Consider the following 13,033-nt stretch of genomic DNA (forward strand, 5'->3'; position numbering starts at 1 on the left):
TTAAATAAACATAACTTCATATACATCCGTATTAAATTTCACTTAGTTAGGACCAGTGATTATAGCTTAGGGAGTTCATTTATATTTATTATTATTATCATTTTGTTTTACTTTTTTAATTTTGCTACCACAGCATCAGCTCTCTTGCCTAGTATCACATGGTTTACATTTTTATTTACAATATTTGGTTGAAAATATTAATTAAAAATGTGACTAAAGGGTCAAATGGTGTAGCATGATGTTACAGGAGGCTCTGCACTTACAGTCCGGTCATATAATTCATAGGCAGTTCATTCACCCAACCTGAAACTCATGTGGCCCCTATTGTATCCACAAGAAATCCTAAAGGCTTGCTCAGAGCCTTTGTTGAAATCAATGCATTTTATGTCTGGGACTTATTTTGATTGAATATAGCAACTCTATCTTAATAGGATAGGAGTTAAGGTAGTATCAGTTCAGTTCAGTCACTCAGTCATGTCTAACTCTGCGACTCCACTGACTGCAGCACGCCAGTCTTCCCTGTCCATCACCAGCTCCTGGAGCATGCTTGTATCAGGGTAGTATGCTTGATATTTATTAATTGATGTACTTTCCTCCTGGACTCTGTATGTTTCTCTTAGTTATCAAGAATTTTCTACATAGTAGTGTCCTAGAATTGTCCTGGTGTCCACATATACATTATTCTATGAGTTGAGACATCTACTTTCATTTTTTTTTGAAATCCATGTATCAGTTGCTCATTTCTATTCCATTAGGGCCTTTTTCTGAGTTCTCAGAAGTTATCATGAATATATTATCAATTAATCTTCAAGTACTTTGTATACTTTAGGATATAATTCATTAAACATTGAATTTAGTTCAATTAGTTCAATTCTCACAGTATTTTTCCATCCCATCTGCAGCTTTACAAAGTACTTATATCTTTTCTACCCCAGTAATCACTGAATTTGAACTTCTAATTCTGTTTCATATTATCTCCTATTTTTATTATTGTTTATTATCTCCAGATTGAAGATCATCCCTTTGAATGGAAAAAATGGAAAGTATAATAAATACATGACTTTTTTGTCATCTGTTAGCTCAATACCACCATTTTTTCACAGTGAAACCACCCCTTCTTTGTCCTCATTGCTCTAACCTAATCAAATAATCGCCTACCTTTTGATTTTTTTAGAAGCCTTGCTTTATTTTGAAGCTCCATCATACACGCAGTATTTGAGTGTCATCACATAGTTGGGTTTGCCCCTTCTGCCTGTTTTCCCAGCAGTCAGTTGAACCATATTTGTGTGCTTAGTTCTTCCTCAAGCCCTGAGCTCCCAGCCGTCCTATGGCAAGGATTTCAGGAGCCCTGGATAATTTCATTTCAGTCAGTCACATTTCTAGAGCTGCTTAACCTCACATTCTAGTTCAGTAAACATACGTTGGGCCTTGCCTCTTTCTGGCAGGCACGGGAACTGAGTCCTGTCTTACTTCCCTCTGCTTGGTTCCCTGCATTGTCAGCCTTCCCCGTTTCTTAGTTTATCCTCAAAACTGAGCTCCTGCAGTCTACAGCTGGATCACAGTTCTTCAAACCACGACCTCTCCTCAGAGCCTCCTTTCATGTGTTGAACTTGCTTGCCAGAGTGCCTGTTACTTCTTGCTGTTCTTCTGACAAAGTCTGAACTTGTCTACTATTACTGTCTTTCTAAACACACTTTGTTGGTCTTATAAGCCTCACTACCCACCCCGACCAGTGTTATCAAAGCTAGGTCTCCCCTTTGGAAACTTGTCAAGCTCTAGCTTATAGATTTTCACTTAGTGGTACCTCTGAGGTTTCCAGAATTCTGCTGATAGACTGTGCACAGTCTTTAGAGCCGAAATCCTACTATGATGGAGGCTTATGTGGAAGTTTCTTTTAAAGGGTTGGTATGTACCTGTGTCAGACATATGTGCCCATCTCTGGCCAAAAATAGAGCTTGCTCTTGGTGTTCTTGGCCATACCTTGTTTCTCCTAACATCACCCTTCCCCCCTGCTTTTGTTTTGTTTTGTTTTGTAAGCTGAGCACTCCTCTTAGGAGATAGACACCTCTGAGAGTGTCTTACCACTGTAATCACAAAGAGATGAAGTTCCCTGGGAACTCAGGCCGAAGAAGCAGGTCCTGTGTGCCAGTACCCAGCCTGCTCCTTCTTTGGCCCATCCATCGGGAACCCTGTCATGCCTGCACTTCTCCTCCTTGAGAGAAGCAATGGGACAGAAGAGATGTAAGGGCTTCATCAAGCTGCAGCTGGGATCTTTTTAAGGCATTTTTATACTTCCATTTTTTAAAAAAACAATTATTAGGGTATAGTTGATTCACACTGTGGTATTAGCTTCAAGTGTATAGCAAAGTGAATCAGTTATACATATACATATGTCCACCTTTTTAAGATTTTTCCCCATATTGGCCATTACAGAGCACGGGGTAGAATTCCATGTGCTATGGCTCAGAAGGTAAAGCATTCACCTGCAATGCAGGAGACTCGGGTTCCATCCCTGGCTCGGGAAGATCCCCTGGAGAAGGGAATGGCAGGCAACCCACTCCAGTATTCTTGCTTGGGGAATCCACATGGACAAAGGAGCCCGGTGGGCTACAGTCCCTGGGGTCATACACAGTTGGACATGACTAAGCACAGTATACACAGTATATCCTGCTGCCGCTGCTGCTAAGTCACTTCAGTCATGTCCAACTCTGTGCGACCCCATAGACAGCAGCCCACCAGGCTCCCCCACCCCTGGGATTCTCCAGGCAAGAGCAGTGAAGTGGGTTGCCATTTCCTTCTCCAATGCATGAAAGTGAAAAGTGAAGTCGCTCAGTCGTGTCTGACTCCTAGCGACCCCATGGACTGCAGCCTACCAGGCTCCTCCGTCCATGGGATTTTCCAGGCAAGAGTACTGGAGTGGGATGCCATTGCCTTCTCCGATACACAATATATAGTAGGTCATTATTAATTATCTATTTTATATATAGTAGTGTGTTTATGTCAATCTTAATCTTCCAATTTATTCCTCCCTCCCTTCCCCCTTGGTAACTGTAAGTTTGTCCATCTGTGAGTCTGTGTTGTCGATAAGTTCTTATATACTTCCATTTTGTTATCTCTTCTTGAAGTTGAAAATAGCTAACATTCACTGGGCATTGCTGTGTGCCAAGCACTGTTACAAGTCTTACATATTAACTCATCTATTTTTCAAAACAAGTCTATGAAATTGTAACTCTTCTTCACCTCCTTTTACAGATGGGAAAACTGAGGTAAAGAGAAGTGTGGTAACTTCGCAGTGGTCACATAGGGAATAGTTTGCAGAGTCACGTTTTGAACAGGAGTCTGGATCTAGAGTCTGAACTCTAAATGACTAGATGTTCTCACCTCTCTGAAGTGGAAATTGTAGTAGTAAGAGTTGTAAGTGTCATATAGTAGTTATGGCAGCAGAGAGAGACAAGTTATGCTAAGTTATGGGAACATCCTGAGAGGCTCTGTGATGGGAATTTTAGAGAACACACAGCTGATTACAGAATCCATCGTGTGTCCCCAAAGTTCATGAAAATGCTGCATAGTTGTATCACTTTAATAATGATAACTTTAGTACATATTTTATTTCCAGTCTTTAATGACTGATTTTTTTTTAAGCAAAAAGGAAGTCAAAGGAGATGTATGTAATTTTCTTTTACTTCCCACCCACAATTCTTAGGTTTGTTGATTTATCTTATTTACTCTAGGAGGAATATATTGATAATTCAGTTGTTTCTAATCGAAGATTCTTGCACATGTTTAAGAAAAATACATACTTAGAAAAGTTATGTATTAAATACATACTTAAAAAGTGATTGAGTCTAAAATGGAATTAAAATAATTTACTTGTATTAGCATAAAATAACAAAATAATAAGTTTTCAAGAAAAATATAAGATATCTTTGCTTAAAACACAAAACATTAAGAAATTGATTGATGTTGATATATGGCAAAACCAATACAATATTGTAAAGTTAAAAAATAAAATCAAAATAATAAAGAAAACAAAAGAAATTCAAGAAAACATATTTCATGTTCATGGGTTATATTATTAAGATGGGAAGTCCACAGTTATCTGTAATGTTGTGTTCCCTGTAAGGAGTCATTTTTCCTGATTGCTCTCAAGTTTGTCTCCATATCCACAGTTTTCAGGATTTAGCCATGATATGCCTAGGCTTTTTTTTTTTTTTTTAATACTAATTGCTTGGGGTTAATGAGATTTTTGAATGTGTATATTTAATGTACATTTAATCTGTCTTTCACCGGATTCAGGAAGTTTTCAGCCATTGTTTCTTCAAACATCTTCTTCCTGTTCTGACCCTTTTTTCCTTCTGGACCCCAGTTGCACTTACAGTGGAGCTGTGTATATTACCCCTGTGTCCCTGAGATGGTTAGTTCCTCAGGCTGCATAAATTTTACTGACTTATATTCAAGTATATCAACTGTTTACTCAGTCATCTGCATTGTTCTCCTGAGCTCATCCACCTTGAGTTTTTATGTCACATATTCTTGAATCTTTACTGGGTTCTTTTTAATATTTTCTCTTTCTCTACTGAATCTGTGTCTTTTGGGTTAGTACTAGCCTTAAGCCCAGTTTTAATACTTGTCTTAAAATCCCTTCTTGTAAAACACACCCATGGAATCAGACCTGCTGCTGCTTTTACTCTGATGGAGGCAGCCCAGAGACAGAAGTCTCCAAAGCTTCCAGTCCCAGATGGTAGAGATTTATCATCAGAAATCTCCTGATTCAGGAAGAATTCTTCCAGCTGTTCCAGAATCCTGCTGTATCTTCTAGGAAACTGTATCATCATTCAAAAGGGATGCCCTACAACATGCCTTTCTCCTCAAGTATTAATAATTCTCCACTATATCTTAAATAAGATGTACTAATTACAAACATTTAAATTATATCCAGAAACATCTCTGAAGGAGAGTATTAGCCTTTTAGTGCTTGAAGTGTGCTTAAAGAATATCTGAGTGGTGATTCCAGTCTATCAGCTGTGCACCACTCCTATTAATTATTCAACATTCATATACTCCATTTTTCCCGTATTCAAACTTCCCTCAAATCTCAATAGCAACAGCACTGTGTTATGAAGACATAACGTACCAGCTCTGTGTAAACAAAAATCTATAGACCTCTTCTCAAAAGGAGGGATTCAAAGTTTTGGTCCTTTCATGTGGTGTGATGTGATAGTAATCATCCCCATGCTAGTTCAGACACAATTCTCATTTGATACTTTGTAATTCATGGCCTACGTTATGAAATACATGCACACAGTCACACACATACACACACACACACACAAGCACAGAGGAAGAAAAAAGTAACCCATCATGGCCTTAAGTTCTACAACTGGTTATGAGTCTATGATTTGTACTGACTTTCTTTTTCTACTGCCAATCACATTCCCCTTTGTCCTCAGCCAGAACCTTAGTTGATTTATACACAGTTTCATCTTTGAAAGGTCTGACCTCATGAAGTTGGCTATAGTATTCTGTTTACTTCTACCACTTGGATGTGTCAGGCCTACAGGGAAATCCCCGGCTTCCAGGTATAATCTTCCCTGATTCATCACATTGTAAATCCCTATTTTCCTCCACATTGAAGTCAGTTGCACCAGGAGCCTCTCTTTTGCCAGTGGCATAGTTGCATGAAGAAATCTATGTAGCCAGGTGGAAATCTCAACTTCCAGTTCATGAAACTGTTGCTGGGTCAGTCAGTAGGAAGCATTTTCACTTGGTTATGTATACCTCTAGGGAGAAATCCAGTGCCACAAGGATGGGAATGACACTTTGCCCATAAATCACTAGATGTCTATTGAGACTTCCCAGTCTCACTTTCATACGTTGATTCCTGAACCTGTGTATTTTGGTTGTGGGGGAGGGAATGTTGTGTATTGATCATGGATTAGTGCATGTTTCCTATTATTCAACCTTTTATGAAGTGGTATTCTAGTTTGAACTAAGTGCCCAAGGAAAATTTACCCATGCTTTCCGTTCCTGCTTGATCCCTATTTTGATCTATTACAACTACTTAATGATGAAATATTACCATGTATACCTGATTTTAGATAACACCCAGTTGAGATGAGCAGCTCTGGGCATGTGGTCACTTGGTGTCCACAGTCAGGAACTCATTCAATCTTTACTGGGGCCAAATAGCATAAGCAAAGAGTTATTTTCTTTCTTTCTTTCTTTCTTTTTGTTTTCTATAAAGGATAAAATTTACTTGTCAAGAAAGTTATGCCTTTCTCCCCAAACCCCCCATAAAAAGAACCTCCGTTGTGATTATCTGATTAGGGTCATGGCTACAGAATTCACAGAGTATACTGATTAACTCTGGGATATTGGCTCTTATTGGTCATGAGATCCATTCTTGTTAGTCACCTAGAGGAACAAACTTCTTCCTCAGCTTCTAGAGATCTTTATATGCTCTTCTGGGCCCCTCTTGCAGTTCACAGCCTTGTGATTTCTCAATCTATACATCTAAGTAAAAAAACCAAAGGGATATATGTTGCCTCAGATATCCAGAGGCACATCAAGTATTGTATCTTTTTATTAGTGATGGGAGCTACATCTAAAGCAACATGTTTTTCATTTGGGGAGTGTAGTTCCAACATGTGTCAGACCCCAAAACTTGCCAAGTACACCAGGCACCTGAATTTCTGGGGTTCATTCTCTGAAATGATGTGTTTTTACTGGGGCCCTCAAAACCCCTGCCATATCAGCATGGTGTCAGTCCAGTGCACTGGCATGATGTCCTGTGACCAGTTCAGTAATCAGAATTCTAAGAACAAAATGATGGCATGGAGCCAGCAAGTTGACATAGCCTGACCTGGACAGGGGAAGCACACTGCAGTATCCTAGGCAAATGCAAACTCCCCCGATCAGGACCTGCCTTACCAAGTGTCAGAGGCAGGGAGCTGCATCTGGAACTGTCATCAGCACTGTGTAATTAGAAATTACAGGTGGTGACCTAATTTTATAATAATTCACTAGCATTCTCAAAGGTTCTTCAGTTTCCTGTGCAGGTCAAATAGGCAAATTTATTGGGCACATGGGTAGGCATTTCCGCTCCTGGATAATCCAGTACTTCAATGTGGCACTGAGCTCTGGCAAATCCTCCAGGTGAATATATAAATCCAAGCACCTTTGGGAAACCTTGAGTTAATAGGAATGACTCCCTAAGCCAGTGGGTCACCAAAATAGTATCCTGCTGCTTCTACTGGGTTTAAGAACCTGGAGATGAAGGAGTCCTCTGAACCAGCTGCAAGATATGCCAGAATCATGCCACTTCTGCCACAGACTGCGCCAACAAAGTGCATGAAGTGCATGCCCTGTGCCCTGCTTCTCTGATTCCAAAATATACTGCTGCATCCAGTTCCCAAATGAGTGCCCTAACTGGCAGAGCTCAGATCACATCCCAAATCCTAACTGTAGAGGAATCTGGGAAATTTATTTCTGCCCTCCTGTCCCTGAAATAGAGATAAGAGGCGCTATAGAGTAGAAAAGGATGGTGGAGGTGTTGACAAGCCCTTTTCTGGTTTCTACTGCAGTCACCTTATACATGATAAAAGCCCAGGCTCCAGTTCAGCCTCTCTCAAAATTCCCTGCATTTACAAAAGGGCAACCCTAACCCTAATGAAAGGAAGAATGGAGATCATTTTATTATAATATTCACAGAACTTTAAATCATCCTAATGGCTGTACACTTAGTCTTTGCTCTTGTATGGATCTCAGTCACATCAAGGAGACAGTCTTACTTCACAGCCATACAGTGGAAAAACCCTTTGTGCTGAACTTTCCTTCTCAGCACTGTCCTCTAAAAGGACTGTATTAACTCTAGACAAATGATTTTATTTCTAATATTTAACATCTCAAGGGTCAATGAATTAAACATAAAACCTTCGATGCTTTTATATTACTATCCTAAATTGTAATATTTAACACTTAATGGACACTTACTGCAGGCCTTCAGTTCAGTTCAGTTCAGACGCTCAGTCGTGTCTCACTCTTTGCGACCCCATGAATCACAGCACGCCAGGACTCCTTGTCCATCACCAACTCCCGGAGTTTACTCAAACTCATGTCCATCAAGTCGGTGATGCCAGCCAGCCATCTCATCCTCTGTCATCCCCTTCTCCTCCTGCCCCCAATCCCTCCCAGCATCAGAGTCTTTTCCAATGAGTCAACTCTTCGCATCAGGTGGCCAAAGTATTGGAGTTTCAGCTTTAGCACCAGTCCTTCCAATGAACACCCAGGACTGATCTCCTTCAGAATGGACTGGGTGGATCTCCTTGCAGTCCAAGGGACTCTCAAGAGTCTTCTCCAACACCACAGTTCAAAAGCATCAATTCTTTGGCACTCAGCTTTCTTCACAGTCCAATTCTCACATCCATACATGACCACTGGGAAAACCATACCTTGACTAGATGGACCTTTGTTGTCAAAGTAATGTCTCTGCTTTTTAATATGCTGTCTAGGTTGGTCATAACTTTCCTTCCAAGGAGTAAGCATCTTTTAATTTCATGGCTGCAATCACCATCTGCAGTGATTTTGGAGCCCAAAAAAATAAAGTCTGACACTGTTTCCACTGTTTTCCCATCTATTTCCCATGAAATGTTGGGACTAGATGCCATGATTTTAGTTTTTTGAATGTTGAGCTTTAAGCCAACTTAAAGCTCTCCTCTTTCACTCTCCTCTTTCACTTTCATCAAGAGGCTCTTTAGTTCCTCTTCACTTTCTGCCATAAGGGTGGTGTCATCTGCATATCTAAGGTTATTGATATTTCTCCCAGCAATCTTGATTCCAGCTTGTGCTTCTTCCAGCCCAGCGTTTCTCATGATGTACTCTACATATAAGTTAAATAAGCAGGGTGACAATATACAACCTTGATGTACTCCTTTTCCTATTTGGAACCAGTCTGTTGTTCCATGTCCAGTTCTAACTGTCACTTCCTGACCAGTATACAGGTTTCTCAAGAGGCAGGTCAGGTGTTCTGGTATTCCCATCTCTTTAAGAATTTTCCACAGTTTATTGTGATCCACACAGTCAAAATCTTTGGCATAGTCAATAAAGCAGAAATAGATGTTTTTCTGAAACTCTCCTGCTTTTTCCATGATCCAGTGGATGTTGGCAATTTGATCTCTGGTTCCTCTGCCTTTTCTGAAACCAGCTTGAACATCTGGAAGTTCACGGTTCAAGTATTGCTGAAGCCTGGCTTGGAGAATTTTGAGCATTACTTTACTAGCGTGTGAGATGAGTGCAATTTTGCGGTAGTTTGAGCATTCTTTGCCATTGCCTTTCTTTGGGATTGGAATGAAAACTGCCCTTTTCCAGTCCTGTGGCCACTGCTGAGTTCTCCAAATTTGCTGGCATACTGGGGGACTGGCCCTGTGTTAATCATTTTTGCTGTCTTAACTTCATATGAAGGACTCTATGTAGGTGCTGCTGTCCAGTCACTATTTTGCAGAAATGTAAGCTGAGAAATAAAAGGTTAGTAAGTTGTTAGTACAAGTTAATAAGCATGGAGCTGGGATTTAACTCAGGCAAGTGTTGGGCTCCAGAGTCTGCAGCCTGTCATAACTTCACTTCATCCCCACTGTGTAAAGTCCATTTTATTGTGAAATTTATCTTCTCTTTAAGCTATCCCCTAAAGATTACATATTAAGGGAAAATGGTAAGTAAACAACTACATCATCCATGAAATACTCAACAGAAGTTTTTTTAGAACTTAACTAAGAGCACTCTTTATTTCAAGTACAAAGAAAAATGTTATAAAAAATGGGACATATAGTGAATGGTATTAAAGAGTTACAAAAGATGGGAGTCTTAGCTAATTATGTTATTAGGAAATAACTGATAAATAACTGTGATTCCCTATGATAATAAATTGATGTGGTTTTAGTTGTAAATTTGATAAGTTGATTTAGAAAATTATTATTAACAGCTAGTTATACACATCTGGATTTATAATAGATGTTTTTTGAAGCCTATAATCTATTCAGTTTCTTAGTGTCATTGATTAGCTTTTAAAGCATATTATTAAAATATCAATTTGAGGAATATCTACATTAAGTGCTTATCCTAAAGGACACAGATGGCATTTCTTAGTGTCATATGGCATTAGTTATTTAGCATTGTCATTTAAATATTTTATATAGCAAAGTAGTGTCTCCTCAGTATGATTTTAAGCTCATAGAGAGCAATGGCAAGGTAGATGCTGTTTTTGTGTTTTGAGATACTCCTTGAAGTCTCCTTTCTCCCAGATAATTAAAGAAAAGATTTAATGAAAATTGAGGTATGAGTTATATGTACCTTAATGTGAATAATAATCAAGTGGCATTTCTCCTAATAACTGTAAGGGATATAGTTTATTGTCTCCCACTGTCCTTTGAAATTTATTGAATGACAAGTTCTTGTGCTACCTCTAGATGAAAAATCAGAGTCCCACATTTTTTTCTCCTCCCTCTAAATGACCTCTTTTTTGATTTGTGGAGAATAGACACCCATACCCGTCCCTCTGCAGCGTGGAGGTGGGCCTCTTCCCAAAGACATCTTCAGACCTTTTCCTCTTTCCCTTTTTATCATCTCTGCCTCTACAGCTCCATATCTATATTTAATGGTTAAGGGTCTGAGAGTCTAGTTTGGTCATCCCCTTGATTCATTCTGTACGTAGTCTATCATCTAAATGATATGATCTTTTGGTCCTTCAGCTAAAACTTCCATTTTAGCACCTTGTCACACATTTCAAAATATTAACTGCTATAAAATTTCATTGCTTCTATCGTGATAATCTGCTTCACGGTTTTGCTTGAGACTGGCCCAGAATTATGTTGACACTTTCTGAGCTCCCCGCAGCAGGGAGCTCAGTAGTAAATCTTAGAAAATGCCCATTAAGTATCTTCTGAGCTGCCCTGACGGAAAGTAGACGCCTGCTTACCTCGATCTGCAGTTTCAGGTGCAGCGTTACGTCTCGCGGAGTCTGGTAACCCTGGGAAGTTGCAGCTTGTTGAGAAGATCTATAATATCCCTGCTTCTGTCAGAAGTAAACAGCTTTGCTGATGATCTGGGTGCCATCGACCAGGTACATACAACCTGAAATTGTAACTTTCTTTTATAGTTAATTAATGCATCTGTAAACTTGTTTTCCCTTTCTCTGTCTTTTTGCCAGGCAGATATTTTCATCATTACCTTATATCTAATAATACGTGAATATTGTTACTGCCTGCTGAAATTACAGAACGATATTTTCATAAAATAGTTCTCAAAATAATACCATTTTATCACCCTTACTGGTATATATGTGTCAAAGGTATTACTAGTAATGGCAAAGGAGTGGCCTTAAGCCTCTCCAAGCAAGTAGCATGTTCCTAAAGCAAAGCAGTGAGAGGAAAGAGAACAAGAGTGGATGCTAAATGGAGAATAACCTCTGACCAATGGTTCTTATTTCTAATTTCTCATGAGACTCATCTGACTGACTTTAAATATCCAGTTGCCAAGGCATATGCCAATCGAATTAAATGGAGGTCTCTGGGGTTAAGATGCAGGTACTGTAGTTCAGTTCAGTCTCTCAGTGGTGTCCAACTCTTTGCGACACCATGGATTGTAGCACTCCAGGCTTCCCTGTCCATCACCAACTCCTAGAGCTTATTCATACTCGTGTTTATCGACTCGGTGATGCCATCCAACCATCTCATCCTCTGTCGTCCCCTTCTCCTTCCGCCTTCAATCTTTCCCAGCATGAGGGTCTTTTCAAATGAGTCAGTTCTTCACATCAGGTGGCCAAAGTATTGGTGTTTCAGCTTCACCATCAGTCCTTCCAATCAATATTCAGGACTCATTTCCTTTAGGATGGACTGGTTTGATCTCCTTGCAGTCCAAGGGACTCTCAAGAGTCTTCTCCAGCACCACAGTTCAAAAGCATCAATTCTTTGGTGCTCAGCTTTCTTCATGGTCCAACTCTCACATCCATACATGACCACTGGAAAAACCATAGCTTTGACTAGATGGACCTTTGTCAGGAAGGTAATATCTCTGCTTTTTAGCAGGCTGACAAATTACCCTAAGTCCCCTACATACAAGCAGATTCCATTCTGAGAGCATGTTCATAAGTCCAGTTTGTTTCTAAGTCCAAAAATGTTAGCCCAGGTAGCCATCTAACACAATTGGCTTGGCTATACAGTACTATACAGTAATACATTTATAACACTTTTCACACAAATAATACATACATAAAAAGCAAACACAAAAAAGGAAAACAGTTTAAACTTTATTGTACAATACCTTGAAAAGTACAGTAGTGCCTGCTACTTCACCCCTGCTTTTACACTTGCTTCTGGACACCCTGGGCTTTAAATAAAGATACTGTACTCTGTATTCAATGCAGTAATGTACAATAATGTGCACAAAAGCACAGCCACTTGTAGAGAATGCATGCATGTGACAGTGTACACTAGGCATGTGAACTAACTTACGTCATTGGACATGCGAGCTTGAAGTTTCACATGTAAGGGGACTCACTGTATCGATATTGGTAAAGCTCACCAGGTGATTCCACTGTGCAGCCAAGTTTGAAAACGATTCTCTAGCCCTTTTATCTGTGAGTCTTATGTCACTGCTAGTAAATGCATCTGAGGAACAGGAGTCATTCTCATGTTTTAATGTTGACAGTGACATATTTTATGTGTTCATTTTGTCAGTTCATCTAATATTATTATTGTTTCTATTGTTGAAGTAAGCACAATCAAAGGAAATTAGAGACAGAAATGTTTTGGTAAAGAGAAAAAAATTAATATTAAGAAAATTATGTATATATAATATTAAACACTTAACCAAATTCATACATATAAGTTCTCTACATTTAATGACAAAATACTGTATAATCTAATTGATTTCAATCAATGACATGGTAAATCATCTGGTCAATAGTTTTTCAGGTCATTGTTAAGTGGAGAACTCTTGTAAGAGCTCTGTTAGATTTTTTTTTAATTAGGTGTTACTAATG

The 13,033-nt window shown here is 39.2% G+C and overlaps 1 protein-coding gene across 1 annotated transcript in view; it reads left to right on the forward strand.

Annotated features, from left to right (window-relative positions):
* Positions 1–13,033, forward strand: part of MEI4 (meiotic double-stranded break formation protein 4) — a 252,788-nt gene that overhangs the window by 149,872 nt on the left and 89,883 nt on the right. The window contains exon 4 of the mRNA XM_005896959.2: positions 10,982–11,113. Within this exon, the coding sequence (XP_005897021.2) occupies positions 10,982–11,113 (132 nt within the window). The remainder of the gene's footprint in view (positions 1–10,981; positions 11,114–13,033) is intronic.

This window comes from Bos mutus, chromosome 9, assembly GCF_027580195.1.
Source record: "Bos mutus isolate GX-2022 chromosome 9, NWIPB_WYAK_1.1, whole genome shotgun sequence".
In the NCBI taxonomy this organism is placed as follows: domain Eukaryota; kingdom Metazoa; phylum Chordata; class Mammalia; order Artiodactyla; family Bovidae; genus Bos; species Bos mutus.